Here is an 18,981-nt window from a genome sequence, read left to right on the forward strand (position 1 = left end):
TCAGCCGGGGATGATTATTCTAGCATAGAATTTGTCATCGAGCATGAGCATGTCTATAAAAGTCCGGCCATGATGCTTCTGACATTTGCTCCGAACCACTTGGCACGTCCATTTTAATGCCTAGCAACACTATGACGACCGTTCGAGTTGCCCTGACGCAGCATGAACCATGCTGGTTCGACCTCCAAGGCACTGTTGACAAGACGGTTAAACTGATTAATGAAGCTGCTACCAACGGTGCCCGGTTGATCTGCTTCCCCGAATGTTGGGTGCCTGGATATCCTGTGTGGGTTTGGTGAGCAACGACCTCGTGGGAGCTAGAAAGGTCTACTCAACGTGTTACAGGAAATACCCTAGTCGGCCTGACCTCTTTGTGAAATATTTTCGAAATTCATTGGCCAAGGACTCCCCCGAGATGGATCGAATCCGCGCGGCCGCGAAGGAAAACAACATCGTCGTTGTCCTCGCGTACTCTGAGCGGGCTGACGACTCGCTGTATATGAGCCAAAGCGTCATTGATGCTACCGGCGAAGTCCTGCTCAGCCGGAGGAAGATCAAGCCTACTCATATGGAACGGACCATTTTTGGGGATGCTGCCGGGGGCGACGACACTCTCTTTAATGTGGCCGAGACCGCAGTGGGCCGCGTCTCCACGCTTGTTTGCTGGGTATGTCGCCTGTAACCATTCTAGCTTGGGGAGATGATTCGGCCGGGAGCTGACGACGTGGCCGTCCAGGAACACTTACAGCCATTGTTGAAATACCACACTTTATCTCAGCGCCCCCAGATCCATGTTGGAGGGTGGCCTCCTCTTGGCCCTGAGGACACGCCCGGTGCGACGGCCTCGATCCTCAAAGATGGTTCGTTAATATCCCATGCCGGATCGACCAAGGCATACAGGTCTGAACAGTAACTGACATTGTCTAGGAGCACGGGCTTTAACGCGTGTGTTTGCCATGGAATCACAGGCCTTTGGCCTTCATACCAGTACCGTTATCTCCACAGCAGGAGTGGAAGTTAATGAAGCGCAGGGCGCCAGACTGATGTCAACGCCGGGAGGCGGCGCATCGATTGTGTACGGGCCAGATGGGAAGGCCCTGACAGAGGATTTGCCGGAGACTGAAGAAGGGATGGTCTACTGTGATCTCAATATGGATACGTGTGTCGTGGCGAAATCATTCATTGATTGCATTGGGCAGTATTCCAGGCCGGACATTCTGTCTTTATCTGTGGACCAGAGACCACGGCGGCACGTCCACTACGCGATTGACGCCAGCGAGCTTGAGTAAGGGCATTCAGCATTACTTTATCAGTGAAAGCGGATCAAGCCATTTTAGTGAACTATCCACTCTTGTTATGTCTAGGAGCTTGGAGCAATCAGATTGTTCGCTTCATTTGGCACTGATTCCGGTTTGTTATGCTTATTTCGTCTGCACCTTTCGATTCGAAGAACTGGAGATTGAAGGAGAATTTTTGTATTTTCCTATTTTCCCACCCAAGTACGCTGGTAGAACCAATTTGGTATTCAGCTAGTACCCACAATTTGAATCAAACCAAGGCCAGGTTGGGGCCAGCAGATCCGTGGGCGGCGTTGTGATTATCTTGATCTGCGTCTCGCGTATAGATTATGTTATGAATCTCCACCGTCGAGTCATGCATTTTCTCCGTCAAATTCTAGAAGAGTTTTGGAAGAGCTGCGGGAGATGGAGTCTCTTGGGATCAACATAGGGCGCTGCTACTGCTTGGCTATGGTGTATGCATTAAGGAGCACTAGAAGCAGCAACAATCCTGTCCGCCATCTCTACTAAACCAGGCGCAATAACATCCATCTGCGTATCAAAAATCTCCAGACAAGGCTCCTGCTCGTAGACGGTGCAGTACGCGCCCCTGAATCCCACCTTGACAGCGGCCGACACATCCCACATATGCGCCGCAGCGAACCACTTCACATCGGTCGCTGCAAACTGCTCGAGGACAGGCCTGTACGCCGCCAGTGCCGGTTTCGCCAGGCCCTTGCTGTCACAGCTGATCACATTCTCCAGCGGCATATCCACCCCTCCTTGCTCAAAGTACCCGCGCACTCGCGCCGTGTCGCCCGTCGTCAGGCACCAGATCGTAAACCCCCCTTCGCGGAGTCTCGCGAAGCATTCTTTAATTCCAGAGCGAAGCCCCAGACTCCAGTACCCCTGGATACACTGGTCGCGTTCTTCGTCGGTTGCCAGTTCCCGTGGGTTCTGGATCCCGGCCATCCACAGCGTGCGGTAGAACACTGCCTCCAGAATCTGTTTGTACGGTCGGTATCGCTCGGATATCGACAGGAAGGTGAATTCGAGCTCGGCGGCTGTCATCCAGCTGTATCCGAAGAATTGGGGTGTGATGTTGTGCGCGCGCAGACGGTCTCCCAGGACGCGATCGATGGCGTCGAAATAAGCATCGAATGAGACGCAGGTGCCGACTACGTCGAAGACGACATGCTTGGAGGACATTTTAAATGCCGAAACGGGCGACGTCAAGCTTTGATATGGCGTGGTGGTATCAATCTTGCCGTCGCGTGTTATCAGACCAGCATGAAAACGACTCCAAGAGCAGATACAGCAGATACCACAGATAACCAGCAGATGATGGCCAGATTGACCAGTCCTGCCCAGGATTACCCCTCTACCTTTATCGCCACGCACCGGATGTCGCGTTGGAGACCGGCCTCCACCGACTTCACTGGAAAGCCCCAGTTGACTCTACAGACCAAGACTGAGATGAGCCGGCCTGGACTTGGCATGACAAAATACCAGATAATCGGACAAAAAACGCGTCTTGGATTCCGTCGGCCGAGCCGTATAAAGTTCCAGTGCCAACGCACGCGTGCGACAAATGTTTGTCCACGCCTGTTGAATTGAACGCAGCACCCAGTATTCAAAATGACATCCAGGCCCTTTCCAGTGCCAAACAGTATCACGCCGTTCTGGCGCAGTGAGCCAGACAGCCTGGACAACCATCGCTCCACCGAAACTCTGCCTGAGACGAGCGACATCGTTATAGTGGGCGCAGGATACGCTGGCGCGTCAACGGCCTACCACCTGCTCGAACAAGCTGATTCGTCTTCAAAACCATCCATAATCATTCTCGAAGCACGGCAGGTCTGTTCCGGCGCGACGGGTCGAAATGGTAAGTACTCGTCTTGGGCTCGACGCTGAGTACCAACTGACTGCTGGCAGGCGGGCATTTAAAGCCGGACGTGTATAACTTCGTCGGGACGGTCGCTGAGAAGTATGGAATCGACGCCGCAATCGAATTGGCTGCCTTTGAGACTGCGCATCTTGCTGCTATAGAGGAGTTGGTTGATCGCGAAAACATCGCATGCGACCTGCAGGTATCCCAGGCGCACGATGTGCAGCTCGACGAGAAGCATGATATGAAGCTCAAGAACGCGTATGATGCGCTTGTTGCTGCTGGGTCAGAGCCGACCAGGTTTGCTGTACATACGACTGGCGAGGAGGCTGAGAGGGTAAGTTTATCTATCTTCCTGTTGGCGCAGGGCTAATGCAAGTAGGTCTCCGGTGTCAAAGGTGCAAAGGGCTGTTTTAGTTATCGCGCAGGCCGCTTATGGCCATATAAACTTATAATCGGACTTCTCAAAGTGGCTATCTCGAGAGGGGCCAATTTACAAGCCAATACACCTGTTGAGAGTATATCGGAGTCGCCGGACGCAGAAGGGCGATGGACAGTGAACACCACGAGGGGATCAATAAAAGCGAAGCACGTCGTCTTCTCGTCTAACGCGTACACCGGTGCCATTGCCCCCGAGTATGAAGGCAAGATTGTTCCTGTTCGAGGCATCTGCAGTCGAACCGTTGTGCCCAATCCGCCCAAGCCACATCTTCCTACGCTTGATTCCTCGTACACCGTTCGGCTGAAGGAAGGGATATACGAGTATCTCATTGCCAGGCCAGACGGGAGCATTGTTATTGGTGGCGCCAGATCTGTATATGCCCACGATTTGAACAACTGGTACAACAACACCGATGATTCGCGTCTGATCGAGGTTGCTGCACATCACTTTGACGGCTATATGCAGCGGTATTTCCATGGATGGGAGAATACAGGGGCATACACGGATCGAGTTTGGACAGGCAGTACGTATCCTCGCTGGTATCTGGTATTCAAATGGAGACTAACGTTTGATAGTCATGGGATATACTACAGATTCCCTTCCACACGTCGGACAGGTTCCTGCGAAGCCAGGGCAGTTCGTTCTCGCTGGATTCAATGGGCATGGAATGCCGCAGGTCTTTCTTTCAGCGAAAGGAGTCGCGCAGATGATCTTGAACGGAGTCGACTTTGAGCATACCGGCGTCCCCAGGATATTCAAGACAACGCAGGAGCGGTTGGACAGCAAGGATAACACGATCCTGAGTGCGTCCTATGTGGCCGAAACGGCAAAGTCAGTTGTAGATGATTCTCAACATTAGTCTTAAACGTGATAGATAAAGCAATTCCCTTGTTGTTGTCTCAGTGCTCTCCTGTGGGATCACCTCGTATTATGTTACGTGTCGGTGCTTATCGAATATGTCGGAGCTGCGTATCATCCATCCGTTCTTTGGAGCCAAAGACTCGGCTACTCGTCCATGGCTGTCTCTTGCCCTTAGCGGTCTTACATACCTTAATGTAAACAGCACGTCGGCCCAGGTCTACAATTGGTTTTCGAACCTGGTATGCCACTATCATATATTGAGTTGACTGGATCTAACACATCCTAGGTGGACGTCTCTGCTTTCTGCAACCAGTTTCTCATCTACGTCTCCCATATCCGATTCCGGCAGGGTTTGAAAGCGCAGGGAATCGACAATAGTAACCTCCCATTTCGTGATCGCTGGGCGCCCTATTCGCAATACCCGGGGATCGTTCTGATTACCCTGTTCCTGGTAGCACAGCTCTACTTTGCTATCTTTCCATTCACGGGCAAACCGAGTGCTGAGAACTTCTTCGCTACGTATATCACAGTGCCCCTGTTTATCTTGGACTATACCCTGTATAAGGCACCTACATTCTCTCCCTCAAGCCCCATTTTTGTTGACAATAGAGTTAGCTGACACTGTCCAGGTCTGGTTCAAAACGAAACTCGCCGCTCCGAGGGAAATGGATCTCACTGCAGCAGAATATTTCGACAGGATCGATGAGGCAGAGGAGGAACAGGAGAGGCTCAGTCCGGCCCCTAAGATGTCGATTCTAGATCAGATTTGGGACTGTGGACTTCAATTATCTAGCTCCTAAGGGATCGCCTGTATAGCAGAAAGCCCTACTCTGTCTAATATTTAATAAGTCTTTACTGTGGAGATGTCTGGGGTTTCCCGCCCTTCCTGCCGTCGCAATCAAGCGAGGCTGGGCTGCATTCGTATATATTAAGAACAATAGGCGGGACTAATACCAAAGTAGTGTTGCACTGCATTCTTGGGCGTTTATAGCCTGTTGACCTGCATTGGCCGGATTATCCGTTGTCCGATGCCCATCGAAGGGTTACACAACCAAGGGCCTTACCGGATATGACGAGCCTGTTTAGGCGCCCTGGACCTTAGGCCCCCAGCCACATCCGGACATCCTCAGGCCCCCCATGGGCCCGACCATCATAGCTACTACTTATGCAGAAGACCCCTCCAGGGCTCTTCCTAAGCTCGTGCCAGCCTTGCCCTTTTATTCAGCCCGATGTACGCCCTCCAACGATTACTCTACGGATTCCCCGAGCCGGCTCCGCACAAACGCACCAAGCCCGTCGAGGTGCTTTGCTTAGGCTTGCCACGCACCGGCACGGAGTCATTAAGCGTAGCCTTGCGAAAACTGGGCCTGCAAACATATCATGGCTGGGACTTGGTCTTCGAGCCAGATGGCAGCAAGCTGCAACTGTGTACCGAGCTAGTGCGGCGGAAATACAACGGTGCCCGCGATGGCGATGTGCACATTTCTAGTGCGGAGTTCGACATTCTCGTCGGTGATAGCCAGGCAGTGGTTGACTCGTTGTGTGCGTTTTTTGCCCCCGAGCTGCTCGCTGCTTACCCAGACGCCAGAGTGGTTCTCAACGTGCGTCCCGATACAGACGCCTGGTACCGCAGCATAAACAACACTATCGTCGATGAAGTGGATCGCTCATGGGTTATATGGGGGATGCAGTGGTTCTCCGCAGAGTTCCATTGGCTGTACAGTCTTTACTTGAGAAATGGATATCCAGGCATCTTTCACAGCGACACCACCAAAGAGGGTATCCAGCGAAACGCAAAGTGGGTCTATCGCGACCACTGCAACATGGTTCGCGGCATGGTGCCCAGGGAGAATTTGCTTGAGTGGTCTGTCGACGATGGCTGGGAGCCGCTTTGCAAGGTATGATGTGGAAGAATCTCGATTTGCCTGAGGACTGTAGCTCATGACAGAAATAGTTCCTCGACAAGCCTGTTCCCGACGAGCCCTTTCCGAGGACTAACAATCCGGGCGATTACGCTGATCATGCAAACAAACTTCTCAGAAAGCGCGCCTTTCAATGTCTGCGCAACCTGACTTTCACCGTCATGACTCTAGGCGGGATTACCACTGCTGTTGTGATGTGGTGGCGGGGACAGATACAGATTACGAGGCTGAGCGATCTCGTTGGGCGATTCGCTCAAACGACATAGAATCACAGCATGAAATGGGTAGAGTTGACAGATCTCGATTTGGCCCACGCTTTCCAGACCACCCCAGGCAAGTAGTTCTAGTTTAAGGCACGGGATTAAGAAGTTGGGGCCACTCATATAATTGGTGAATAGCAGTAGCACACTACCGCTACAGCCCAAGTACTGGATATACTACACACTGGCTAGACTAATCCAGGAACTGCCCCTGCGGGATATATGACCAGTTCGAAAAGTAGGCTGAGGTCGAGCCATTTCCTCCATTGCTTGTGGCATAAACGCCTAGAAATGTACCTAGTCGCGAGTTAGCAACGCCAAGGGAGGTAAAAGGTAGGACATACCGGTAAATCCATCGCTGACAGCCGAGTTTGGATAATATGCAAGTGTCTGCTATTGCGACATTGCGTTTGCTGGTCCGGCTGAAAACGAATAATGAGTCCAGTTAAATGCCTTGATCTCTAGATGCAGGGTCTCGCCAACCCACGCCCTCGGTAGGATTGTCCGATGGCTAGGAAGGTCAGAACTTGACATGCCCCGAACACGAAGGTATAACTCGTTTGGCGTCAGTAAAGCCAGTCCCATGTCTATATGACTGTCTTGTTGCAGAAAAACTGTCACGCCGGCTTCTTCGCCGATGGTACTCGGGGAGTAGTCCAAATCTACGCTGTAGGTGAACAAAGTATGTTCTTGCCTCCTACCCACGAACGAATGTCCTTGCTTGGGGGCAGATGCTCCATCATGTCCAGTTAGGTTTTCTAACGATGGTTTGACTTGGAGTGTGAATGGGCTATCCGGAGGGGACACCGCGAAGGCACCGGGATGGGGATATCTCCAGTAAGTGAAATGCGGTGGCAGCGATGATCCCGGTGCAAAGTCCACGTCATCGCCATCAGTTATCCAGGGGCTATATCTAGTCATCAGTAGTAGCCAATACAAATAGTTCCTGGGGTAGCAAACCCGTCTCCCTTAATATCAGCCGGATCCGGTCTCGGCCATCCCTCCATAATCCCTTCCGCTGTGTCGAATATCGGCCACTCGCCGTGGTTCCATGTTACCGGAGTGAGAATGGATTCGCGTCCCATGGGATGATAAGCAAGTGAAGGGTCCTCTCTTGTTGATAAGGCGACCGCCCACCTGGAATGCATATTAACTACAGATCAGGGCATCTTGTATCGAGGATTCCATACCAGTTATCTGCTGCATCCTGGAATAGGTCTGCGTGACCAACGGTCTGGACTATTGGGCGTGTAAGCATTCCATCGTCGCATGATACGTGAAGAGACCACTTACAAAGCCTCGTCGTGTTTGCTGCTGTCAGGAGAGGGTTGCCTGGGCTGGCATCATATGGCCCCCAGATACTTTCTGGCGAACGGGCCATTGTTACCATGTGGCCCTCACCGGTACCGCCTGATATACAATTAGAATAATTCAGTTGTATTCTACGCAGGTCACGTACCTTCTGCTATCAGCAGATAGTACATATCGTCCTTGCGATAGATATGGGGCGCTTCGGGCGCCTAACACTTCATTAGTACGATTAAAGTGGCAGGATTTCGCACATACCATTCCCCCAGTTCCAGTCCAGAGTGTCTCCCAATCGCCAGTCTCCCCTGTTTCAAGGTCTATCTTGGCAAGCTGGATGGCTGGACTGTGTGGATCCAGTTAGGCCACGAGCAGGAAGGCTTGGAATAGGACTACTCACTATACCTTGTAGGCATGAGACCCAACCATATACGCTTGTCCGTCGGTGTCCCAGAAGGGCGACGTGTCATACCCATTGAAATCGAAATGCACTGCGTCGGACCATGCTGCCTCATCATAAGGATCCTCCCCCTTGAATATGATCTGGCGAATATCAGTAAGTTTTCTTGAGAACCTTGGTTTACGCAGGCGTACATTGTCCCATCTCGAGGAGTCGTTCGCAGCAAAATCATCAAACACCAGCGTGGTAACTACCCAGAATGTTCCATTCTCGTATCGCAGAGTCGGTGCCCAGAGTCCTCTATTTAGTTATTTTGTCAGCGGTGGATATCCTCCAAAGGGAAGATATGTTCTTGGCCTACCCCGTTGTACTATCGACCTTTGCAAAATCTGGAAGCTGGCTCGGTCGATTAAGAGCGTGTCCAACGAGCTTCCAATTCTGAAGGTCCTTGCTTGCGTGGATTGGAATCCCAGGAAAGGCTTGGAAGCTGGATGTCGCACAGAAGAAGGTGTCGTCCCATTCCGGCACAAAGATGCAACTGGGGTCAGGATGGAAGCCCGGCAATATGGGATTGGTAAAGGTCGAGTTCTCCAGGGACTTGGGTGTCACAGGCTTTGCTGCTACCGACAGAAGCAGGGTCAAAAATGTCGTCAGTAACATGGTGCTTGCTTAGTTGTCCCGGGACATCGCTGATCAAGACGCCGGTCTTTAAGTGAAGGCTGCGCTAGAACCTCGGGGTAATATTTATTATCATGCAATTGACCCCACTGGATTGGTTCTTGGCTTGTAATTTCTCCGTGATGGCTATATCAGGCTGAATGCCGAGGGACACAACGTCATCGCGGGTTTAATAGCCGATATTTTCATGTTCTAGTGTCTTTATTAGTAAAATACTAACTATCCCAGAACAAGCCTGACTTATGAGATTCTAACTCAGTAGGGTTATGATTACAAAATTTAATAATTTACATGTTATAAATCGTATTAACTAAAACGTGGCCAGGGCTAGAATAAATACAAATATATAAGTAGCAGAAATCAAGTAGAACATCAACTCATCCGCTTTAGTTTTTGCACGCGACAGATATTATTTGCTTTCTTCGGCCGGATTGTGCTTCATCAATATCGACTTCCTCTGGCTATCACAGCTTGTGGACTTACGGCAGGCTGACCTGCGGCTCCAGTCCGAACTCCGCCAGTCTTTGCACGAGATACATGATATCCCTCCAATTTCGGTGGCTTGATCGTACGTCAGGCCACCCCACTTGATTTGGAGAGAATAAGAGACAGTCTTTCTCTACGCATCAGTACTAACATAGTCCTGCCATGACAACAACCCGCTCCAATGTTGGTATATAGATATATAGCAGCTATCCGTCCATCCGACTTCTCCATTCCTCAACCCTGGTTATCCAATCACGAACAAGGGCTTCAAAGACGCCAGTTTCGTCAATGGGGAGGCCATGCGTACCCCGGTCCAAGACAACAAAGGTAGATCGTGGATAGAGCTCCAGCAAGCGAAGGCTGTCTCGATAGCCCACGCTCTCGTCTTGTCGACCACACACAACCAAAGTGGGAGCCAAGAACTTGCAATTTTCATCATCCAGGGAGAAGGATAACTGATACCGATGGGGATCTTCTCGGATCGGATCGAGGACCTTATCGTCTGATGCTTCCACCGCTGGACGGTACACTTCCGCGTACTTTGCCTTTAAAGTCTCGATATAGGCTGGCGTTTGTACGAGAACATTTCCAAGGCTTGTCCTGTCGTCGGCTGACAGGGTTGACATGAGTTGCTCGTCTGCGAGCAGGGGTTTGAAAGGGTCGAGATCGCGTCTGCTGTCTTCTGGTTCCATCAGCGGCGCGCGTAAGAGTAGACCATCGACTTGGCCGGTATATCTCTGAGCTATTGCCCGTGCAAGGTAGCCGCCGCAGGAGGAGCCGACAAGCAAAAACCGTAACTGCCCGAGTCGAGCGTCGATAAATCGCACCAGACGATGGTATATGTCGTCTAGATCTTTGACATTGTTCGCAGGTGTTTTGCCCATGCCCGGGAGGTCCACGTAGATCCGGCGAAGTCCTGGTATGTTGTTGAAGATGGGCTCAAAGTCGCGCTGCTCGACTCTGCCGTCCATCTGCCATCCGTGGATGATCAGTACGGCCAGTCCGTCACCAAATTCCTGTGCCGATAGAACGGTTTCCATTTCTTCCAGGTTATGATTTGAGAATCCGAGGGCCAAGGAGCTAATTCAATGGGAGAAATTCTCCAGTTACCATCATGCCATCTGGCAAGACGAGACCCTAATATAGCGTTATGCAGTGGGCCAATAGCAGGGCAGGATTTCACAGGGTTTGCTCTACCGCTAGCCAGGGCTCTACGGAGATACGGTGGAGCAGTTGGCATCGTCGGCTTTCGGCCGTAAAAGTAGCCCTTCAGCCACTGGTTCTCACTACAAGATCCCCTGTAGTTACGTTTCACATGAGACACGACAGTAGGGATATAGGTTCGCTGGATATAGTTACTTGGAAAACTGCCTATCAATACTCTCCAGGATAATAGCGACAGTTGTTGAAGTGAAGTATGCCCTTGTGATGAGATGCTTTCTCGACCGCGAAAAAGCATCCCCATTGCGGTAATCAATGCTCTCCTCCTCCTTCCGTTGGTATGCCAAGCAACAAATATAAATACTATCTATGGGAAGAATTCCGACATGGGCATATCTACCCCATCTCCAGTGCTGCAGACGTCTGCATCGTCCGAGCCACTGGGATGTCGTCCAAGACCCGGCTGGGGAACCATCTCCCCGGTCTGGTGGCAGTAGGTAGCGAGCGTATATTGGGAGATCGAAGTCGAAGGCGTGCGGTCAAATAATCAATTCAGTAGCGAAACATTCCGGGTTGCGAGCTAAACAGTGTCTGGCGTTCGGCCGGTCGTGATAGGGCATAATAAATGCGAACAACTTTCGCAAGTCTCGCAGGATGAGAAGCCACATTGACATCGTCCGATGCCCACTAACTGTGCTCTATTTCGAGCCCCCTGCGCGGTCTACCGGTGCCCAGCAGGTCGCTGGCCTCTTGGTGGTTCTCGTCCACTGCGCACGTCGGACCCCGAGATCCATACTCGGTCCGGGGTATAATACCCGTTTCCACAGGGACAGGTCCAGTGGCGCCAGTCTACCCCAGCCTGCTCGATTGGACCGCAATTATGGGTGCAGTTTGGAGTCGGCGCTGGCGGCCTCGGGGCAGCTGGGGGCTTGGGGGACCCAGGGGGGGAACTGTCGCCAGACTGCAAGGAGAAAGGGTCAGGTTTGACGCAAGGAATCAATATTAAGGGCACTCACTGTCATCTTGATGTCGATTACCGTTCGGAGGCAAGGGTGGTGGTAGAAGTAGAAATCCGTCGTTCTCCGCGTTTGGATAAACCCAACTCGGTCTATTGTGAGCCGCAGCCAATGTCGTGCATGCACTGTCATCCGATGAATGACGTGGATCCCCTGCTGGCTTCAATACAAGGCGCAGTGCTTACTGGACGATGGTTTGCATCCCTTGTCCCGAGAACTGTAAAGCGCGACAGGCTGGCTCCCTCCGGTTCATTACATCTCAGGCCTTAATGCATACGAGCATCGCATCTGTTGAGCCAGCAGCGCGAGCTAGTAGTCTGTATAATAGGTGCCCAAACATGGGAATCGAGCCAGAGCAGCCGTGTGAGGCTCGACACTAGATTTTGGGAAGAGGGTGGCTGTCTATATAGACCCGGGCCCGATGAGGTCCTGTACAACATCCGACATGACTGAGTCCGTCCTCACCGCTGGTTCATCATTGATCTGATCCTTGCCTCTTTGAACTGCCTTTCCTTACTTGCCCGATCGTGGCGCCATAGTCTCTCTGCAAACCCCAAACAGCGACACCCCCGCACGGAAATGGCCACTGATATCAACCAACTCTGCTGGGATAATGCAATCCAGGTTGGCACCCCACCGATCATGCGGAGACCGTGTCATTGTCGCTGATTCACACAGCACTTTCTGCTCCGGTCCACACAAGACCCTGGCAAGCGGCGTCTGGCGAAGTCGCTCCCGGCCTGCACACCCGAGGATCTGGTGATGGAGGTCCAGCGCCATCTGCAGCTGACCGCTACAACAGCCACTGGGGGCCTGTGGACGAGGCTGCAACGCTTTGCTGGAGTGCTCTCACCGTATTGCAGCACAATAGATACGCTCGTCCAACACGACCCGCATAACACCGCCCTGGTTTGGGGATCAATCCGGGTAATTATCCAGGTGTGTCGCACTGCAAACTGGCAGGCCTCGTATTCTTTTCGATCGCTGACTGGGCCTGCGTGCTGAGATCCTCGTCGCTCAACAGCAGACTTCTGACGAAATCAACGGCGCTTTCGACTTTATAGGATATCAAATCGACCATTACCACAAGTCTCTCAGCCTGTTCCCCGAGGAATTGCGTGAGGCAACCACGCAGATCTATGCCTGTGTGTTCGAGCTAATCCTGCGCGTCCGAGCATATCTAGAACTTCCCCGCGCAAGCCGATTTCTAAAGGCTGCATTGGGCACGTTCAGACAAAAGCTGGAAAAGGTGCAGCTGTCCATTCGACGATGGGATCAAATACGAGATCAGATTTTCTGGGTTGCGTCGGAGAAGGGTCAGTAAGCCGCAGCCTCGCACATGCCACACCCTTTCCCCATGCAGCAACTGGGACGAGGCTCCAGCTGACAGTAGTGCAGTGCATAGGTGCCAGGCCGATCGTAGGTAACCAACCAGCCCCTTCAGAGCCCCGCCTCACTAACACTGATCGAGGACAGACGTTCGCGAGAGCCAGGTAGGTGAGTCGGGTCGCCCCTCTACGCCCCTCAACGCGATGTTGTAAAAGCTCATCCATATATTGCAGCAATGGAGCGTGCCAGGAAAATAGGTATGAACGCTGTGACCATTTTTCCTCCATCTTAGGGTCGGTCGCATGGCTGATTTTGCTCGTTTTTCCCTTTGAATGGAAGAATCCGAGGTTGATAAAATCCACCGCTGGCTCGATATACCCCTGGCCACGGCCCAGAACAACTCCGATCGACGAGAAGGGACTTGCACTTGGATCTTCCAAGATGAAACATTTCAGCAGTGGACACAGCATCCTGGAGAAGGTTGTCTGTGGATCCACGGCAAACCAGGTAAGGCACACTCTCGTGACGGGGCATAAGCCTTCAGGGTTAAGCGAGCCATGTTATACTGTATAGGATGTGGAAAGTCCACCATGGCAAAATATCTAGCTTCGACGATGAAGGACCGTTTCATCTTCACCCACTTCTTCCGTAGTCATGGAGACTTTCGGTTTGGGCTGGCATCAAACTTTGCCTTGTCTCTGATCTCCAAAGCCCTAGATATCCGTGATGTTGTCGAAGCACCTGGGGCTGCGCAGGTGCTAACTAATATAAATGCCTTGATGGCAATTCCGTCCAGTAAGTGCACGCTGCAACAGCTGTTGACCATCCTAGAGCAGGTTTTGGATCTGCTCCCGGCTGCCACTATACTTGTTGATGCGTTGGATGAGTGCCGAGATATTGAACCGCCAGGCGATGATGCTCTTTCAGGCTTTCTGCGTCGTTTCGGCACACGCAAGGACCACAGGGTTATTCTGTTCTCCACTAGCCATTATTTTTCCCTAGCCAGACCATCTAGCAGTGACCGCGCAATTGCGATGGATGAGAAAGCCATCGCCGGTGACATTCGCCTCTTCCTGGAGAGCGAGATTGACAGGGCTGGACTCGGGGACCTGCGAGTCAAAATTATACAGAAAGGCTTAGAGGAAAGCAGAGGCATGTTTCTATGGGTCGTTCTAATGATGAACCACGTTAAAGACGCGCCCAATCTGAAAAAGTGTCGGGAGTCTCTGGACGAGTTACCACCAGGACTATTCCAGATTTTCGAAACGTTTCTTAGAAAGACTGCAGGGATCTTGACCAGGGAGGACCATGAGTTGCGGTATAACGTCCTGCTCCTTCTTGTTGGAGCCCATGAGAACCTCACGGCGGCCGAGATCTCGACGGCCATGGCCTTCTCCCCGGACACGCATGAGCTGGACAATGAACTGAAACTGATTAACGCGGAAACCCGAATTGCGAAGGTTTGTCGGCCTTTTGTCGAGCTTACTCCCGATGGGCGTATCCAATTCATTCACAGCACAGTCAAGGACTTCTTTCTCCGGGGCCAGGGCCGCTCTGCGTGGTGGCAGAGCAACGAGAGTGCCTTGCACCTATCCTTACAAGACTGTCATCAGTCGTTGGCACGCAGGACTTTGGCTTCCTTGACTCAGGGTCTGTATCAAACTTGGCAGCATTGCGCCAGGCTCCTCCAGCATCATCTCTTGCCCGGGGAAGATCTGGGTCCAGCACTGGCAGAACCCGCCATCGGCCAGCATAATGATTTTTACAATTACTCTTGTCGCCACTGGCAGGATCATCTTACCATGCTGGCAGATCCAGACCAAATAATCCTTGATTTATTACGCAAATTCCTCCCGCGAAATGGGTTCGTCGCTTGGTCGGAGGCGATGGTTGATCTGGCAAATTTGAGTGCCCCTTCTGCTCAGGTTTCTGTGCGAGCGGCGCTTCAACAGTGGCACTCAGCAACCCTGAAGCCCGGGTTGAGACCGAAAGTTCCGTTGGATGGCTANTTCCTAGAGGCGCATCAGGCATTGAGAGACGAGCTTGCTGTAAAGGCGCAAAGCGCGGTATTGCCTTACCTCCCGTTGGCTCGCCTCGGCGAATTCTACAACGTAGGAGGAGAGACGGTTGAGGAATGGGAACTTGGATATAGATTCAAAAGCGAGGTGGTCTGTGGCTACGAAGCTACTTTGGGCAAACGCAATCGGTTCACCCTCAACGCTAGAACGAGCTTGTACCAGGAGTATCTCTGGAAGATGCGAATGGAGGAGGCTAGGGAAGGGCTGGACGAGGTCGCAAAGCTGCAGCTCGAGTCTGTAGGAACAGAGCTTCCGGACTATTACACTACTCTTTTCTATCTGGGTGCTGTGGAATTCCATCTTACTATGTTCGAAGATGCCCGTCAAACGTTGGTCACTTCTGCGGATGGTCTAAAGCGGCTCCTTGGAAACGTCAACTCCAAGGCAATCCAGGCGGAGCTTTTCATGGGATATGCATTGGAGGCAGAAGGTTGCTTGAGCCAAGCAGCCGCTCTCTACGAGGAGATATGGAACAAATGGACGGACATTGCTGGCGGGACCAACGGAATCGGCCTGATGATAGAAACAGCTCAGGGCTCATGCTGTAGAAAGCAGGGCCATTTGGAGACTTCCAGGGATCTACTTTATCATTCCTGGACAGAGAGGAAGCACCTGTTCACGGTTGACAATAACGTCACTGTGGATTCTGGTATTCAACTGGCCATACTGTTACGGGACTTGGAAGACAACGCACGAGCAACCGACATCCTGGCCGAAGTAGTCAATTCCGGCATCTTCCCAGCGGACTTTGAACGGTCGTGCCAGGTCGATCATCTTCGTGCTCTAATAGACTTCGACAGTGGTCGATACAGTGATGGTAAGAACCGCCTGCTCCGTTGCTTGGAACAGGCATGGAATAGCCACCAGAACCATCATAACAGAGAGCTTCTGTGGATCCGGATCACGCTCGCAGACGCCCTCCGGTGTCATGGAGAAGGCGATCACGCCTTGATGCTTTTCGCTGATCTCGTCAGTCCATTGTCATTTCCAGATGAGCTGGTCGATGAGCCTGAACCACGCCACCAGTTGGAAATTGCAGAGGAAGCCCTACGATATTTAAAGTCATATAACCAGACCGCGGCAGCAGAGCTTCTCCAGCACCATCGACTCAAGTGGAAGCGAACAAGGGATTTCTGGGTTCTACAGGGTGGCCCTATATCCGATACTGCCTGGATGGCTCCCCCTCGGGACGTCCCAGGTTAGATACAGCAGTGGCTGAGCCTCGGTGTTAGGCCACGTCTTTTCTATGTAATTTGAGTTTTGTTAATTCCACAACTAGTATATGAGATTGTGACACATCGCTTCTGTGGTTGGCCGCCTGTCCAGCATTCTCGTCGGGCATTAACGCTTCCGCTGTGGAAAAAAGAAAAAAGAAAAAAACATATCCCGTGTTTAATTGTATCCTTATTCGCCTCCGTGGCATCGGGTACAGGTGAGGCGCCCAACCACCTTACACTCCGTGGCCGGAGCAACGAGCTGGGGCGCGATTGTGCCTTGACATGAGCCCCAGCATCTGCTCTGATAAATACCGTCCATCCAGTCGCGGGCACCCTACTTATGCCGTAAACCCGCTGCTTGGAGCAGTTCTTTCCTCAATATATCCGTCCACTCATCGTTACTACCACTATGGCGGCTGCAGAAGACGCGCCCTTACTTGGGCCACGCACACAGCCCGCGACCAATTCCGAAATCAGAGCGGTGATTCTCGCAGGCTTACCAATGTAGGCAGGGAGTGTAGCTATCTATTGGGCTATTTGAGTGGCTGACCTCCACTATAGGCTGCTTTTGACCGCCGCCGATGGCGCCTTTATGCTCGCGTCGTTCTCAACGATAGGTAGTTAATTAATGCCGCTCTACACTCGCCCAACAGGACTAACAGCTGCATCGCTAGGCTCAAAGTTTGGTCACCTGGATGACGCTCCCTGGTGCATCATGACCTATCAAGTCGGTGTAATAATTGGACAATCGATTGTTTGTATTCCCTAGCCTATGAAGACACGCCAAATGAACATGCCGGGCAACTAACCATCCGTACTCGCCACAGTACAGCCGCCTTTCCGACCAATATGGGCGCAAGCAAATCATGCTTATCGCTCACTTTCTGTTCATCGTCGGTAGTCTCTGTGCATGGTTGGCTACCTCAATTTCCTGTCTAGCGATTTTTTGATCTGCTCATGCGCTGACACCGTCTACTAGGCAGGCGCCGGGCTTCTGGTATATTGTTGCGGCACGATTTCTCGTAGGACTGGGAACCGCCGGTATGCCGCTCATGCTCAATACCATCCTGAATGGTAAGTAGGGATACATATTCTCATCTTGGTCCCGCTTCGGCTGTGCTGAGACTTCCACAGATATATGCAGCCAAAGCCGTAGGTCTGCGCTACACGGCGGCGTCCTCTTTGGTCAGTTCTTGGGTAGTATTGGTGGAGGACATGTCCTGGTCAAATATGGTTGGCGGATGTATGCCCACATTCACAGTCCAACTTTCCATTACAACTAAAACTTTCTGCCAGGATCTTTCAGTGCGAGTTTATATGGGCACTCTTGTCCTTTGCCGTTTTGTGCTGGTTTCTGCCCGCTACCAAACTCGATTACCTGCCCGCCCAGTGTAATATTGGAGGAGCATTCGTTCTTGCACTTAGTCTGGTATGCTTGGTTGTTTGCCTCGACAACGACTTTGTCGCATTTTGGGTGCCACTAGCTCTATGCATTGCTGCTGCTCTCGCATTCAGCTGGCTAGAAAGGCATGCCACTGTTTCCCTGGTCCCTTGGGGGAGGCTGCAAGATAGAGCCATGATGTATGTCATCGGTATTGCGCCCATAACAGCCTTTATTGACATGCCTGTAAGTGAAATCCCCACTGGACCAAATAACCCGGTATAGCTGAGTCCTCTCTTCCAGATATTGAATCTTGTTCCATATTATGTGCAGGCGTCACGCCTTGGCTCCACAGTCACTATCGGTTCTCTAAACATGACATTCACAGTTGCAGAAATATTCGGCCACCTCTTATGCTCGTTGATCCGACGAGACCGGCATGTTTTCATCGCCTCCCGGGGTCTATCAGCTTTGAGTGTGGGGATGCTTTTGATCAATAAAGGTACGCCGTGCTATCGCCTGCCCCCAACGCTCCCATGTTTACTTATCTTACCAGGCTGGGTGAGGGGCTTGGGTTTGATTTTGGCAGGCTTGGCCTCTGCGCTTGCCAACGGTACCTCGATGACAATGATCATGCGGTACACAGATGTCAAGGGGATAAAAAGGGGTAAGCCTGAATCCCGCCAGGGCGAGAACGACTTAACATTGTCAATAGATCGGTGCATCTTGTATGGCATCTACCATCTGGTTATTTCCATTGGCAACCTACTCGCGCAATCCATGATCATTTGGATGCTCCAAGGCCTCATTGCACGCAACATTCGATCCAGCCTCGATCATGAATTCCCAGACGACATAGACAAGGTCTGCTCTAGAATGCCATTGTGATCGCGTCCTCATCCGTTAACCATCGACCTGCACAGCTTGTCGAGAAATGCCTGGAAAGCTTTGATTACATTAACACACTCCCCGAGTGGTTGAGTATGTCAGTGCTGCAGTCGTTCCTGGATGCTATACAAACCTGCATTAGTATGACATCCCACAATGTTCACTAGCCAGTCGGTAGGCTCAGGGCTGACTCTATACAATCATTAGGGTATATGCTGGCTATCTCAGGCATGGGAGCGCTCATTGCATTCCACTACGGTTCCCAGTACCGAAAGAAGGCAAGGGAGGAACAGTAATCGGCTTGACACTCTCATGTAATGAGCAAGAACACCATATGCAGTGATGGGTACATTAATGCTCCCTGGGAATTTGACCTAGCAATGTGATTGGAC

The 18,981-nt window shown here is 51.7% G+C and overlaps 9 protein-coding genes across 9 annotated transcripts; 6 read left to right on the forward strand and 3 right to left on the reverse strand.

Annotated features, from left to right (window-relative positions):
- Positions 1-131: 131 nt before the first annotated feature.
- Positions 132-1,525, forward strand: ASPSYDRAFT_1182467 (carbon-nitrogen hydrolase family protein; the record flags this gene model as incomplete). Its single annotated transcript, XM_040840388.1, has 4 exons — positions 132-295; positions 346-667; positions 737-860; positions 928-1,525. The coding sequence occupies 4 exons, from the start codon at positions 132-134 to the stop codon at positions 1,287-1,289; spliced, it is 972 nt and encodes a 323-aa protein (XP_040700551.1). The 3' UTR covers positions 1,290-1,525.
- On the reverse strand, positions 1,307-2,706 carry ASPSYDRAFT_48019 (putative 2-haloalkanoic acid dehalogenase). Its single transcript, XM_040847555.1, has one exon. The coding sequence runs from the start codon at positions 2,484-2,486 to the stop codon at positions 1,761-1,763; it is 726 nt and encodes a 241-aa protein (XP_040700552.1). The 5' UTR covers positions 2,487-2,706; the 3' UTR covers positions 1,307-1,760.
- A 60-nt stretch (positions 2,707-2,766) lies between these two features.
- Positions 2,767-4,466, forward strand: ASPSYDRAFT_134589 (NAD(P)/FAD-dependent oxidoreductase; the record flags this gene model as incomplete). The annotated part of the gene is made up of 4 exons (XM_040840685.1): positions 2,767-3,162; positions 3,213-3,502; positions 3,548-4,130; positions 4,183-4,466. Exons 1-4 carry the CDS (start codon positions 2,916-2,918, stop codon positions 4,464-4,466), a joined length of 1,404 nt encoding a protein of 467 aa, XP_040700553.1. The 5' UTR covers positions 2,767-2,915.
- A 97-nt stretch (positions 4,467-4,563) lies between these two features.
- On the forward strand, positions 4,564-5,268 carry ASPSYDRAFT_91993 (uncharacterized protein; the record flags this gene model as incomplete). Its single annotated transcript, XM_040852583.1, has 3 exons — positions 4,564-4,707; positions 4,755-4,997; positions 5,098-5,268. The coding sequence occupies 3 exons, from the start codon at positions 4,564-4,566 to the stop codon at positions 5,266-5,268; spliced, it is 558 nt and encodes a 185-aa protein (XP_040700554.1).
- Positions 5,269-5,697: 429 nt separating this feature from the next.
- Positions 5,698-6,656, forward strand: ASPSYDRAFT_155986 (sulfotransferase family protein; the record flags this gene model as incomplete). The annotated part of the gene is made up of 2 exons (XM_040842516.1): positions 5,698-6,366; positions 6,423-6,656. The coding sequence occupies 2 exons, from the start codon at positions 5,698-5,700 to the stop codon at positions 6,654-6,656; spliced, it is 903 nt and encodes a 300-aa protein (XP_040700555.1).
- Positions 6,657-6,843: 187 nt separating this feature from the next.
- On the reverse strand, positions 6,844-9,672 carry ASPSYDRAFT_59987 (uncharacterized protein; the record flags this gene model as incomplete). The annotated part of the gene is made up of 12 exons (XM_040849785.1): positions 6,844-6,947; positions 6,995-7,008; positions 7,054-7,557; positions 7,611-7,787; positions 7,841-7,889; positions 7,944-8,060; positions 8,110-8,170; positions 8,217-8,301; positions 8,356-8,498; positions 8,550-8,655; positions 8,717-8,952; positions 9,616-9,672. 12 exons carry the CDS (start codon positions 9,670-9,672, stop codon positions 6,844-6,846), a joined length of 1,653 nt encoding a protein of 550 aa, XP_040700556.1.
- On the reverse strand, positions 9,337-10,614 carry ASPSYDRAFT_48025 (alpha/beta fold hydrolase). Its single transcript, XM_040847556.1, has one exon. The coding sequence runs from the start codon at positions 10,557-10,559 to the stop codon at positions 9,726-9,728; it is 834 nt and encodes a 277-aa protein (XP_040700557.1). The 5' UTR covers positions 10,560-10,614; the 3' UTR covers positions 9,337-9,725.
- Positions 10,615-12,275: 1,661 nt separating this feature from the next.
- Positions 12,276-16,306, forward strand: ASPSYDRAFT_59989 (uncharacterized protein; the record flags this gene model as incomplete). Its single annotated transcript, XM_040849786.1, has 6 exons — positions 12,276-12,320; positions 12,375-12,635; positions 12,703-13,012; positions 13,173-13,193; positions 13,259-13,282; positions 13,632-16,306. The coding sequence occupies 6 exons, from the start codon at positions 12,276-12,278 to the stop codon at positions 16,304-16,306; spliced, it is 3,336 nt and encodes a 1,111-aa protein (XP_040700558.1).
- Positions 16,307-16,729: 423 nt separating this feature from the next.
- ASPSYDRAFT_91999 (MFS transporter) lies at positions 16,730-18,885 on the forward strand (the record flags this gene model as incomplete). Its single annotated transcript, XM_040852584.1, has 11 exons — positions 16,730-16,824; positions 16,882-16,937; positions 16,995-17,074; positions 17,148-17,233; positions 17,300-17,394; positions 17,455-17,563; positions 17,617-17,947; positions 18,005-18,203; positions 18,258-18,565; positions 18,625-18,730; positions 18,797-18,885. The coding sequence occupies 11 exons, from the start codon at positions 16,730-16,732 to the stop codon at positions 18,883-18,885; spliced, it is 1,554 nt and encodes a 517-aa protein (XP_040700559.1).
- Between the last annotated feature and the right edge of the window lie 96 nt (positions 18,886-18,981).

Source organism: Aspergillus sydowii (assembly GCF_001890705.1).
Source record: "Aspergillus sydowii CBS 593.65 unplaced genomic scaffold ASPSYscaffold_9, whole genome shotgun sequence".
Classification (NCBI taxonomy): Eukaryota; Fungi; Ascomycota; class Eurotiomycetes; order Eurotiales; family Aspergillaceae; genus Aspergillus; species Aspergillus sydowii.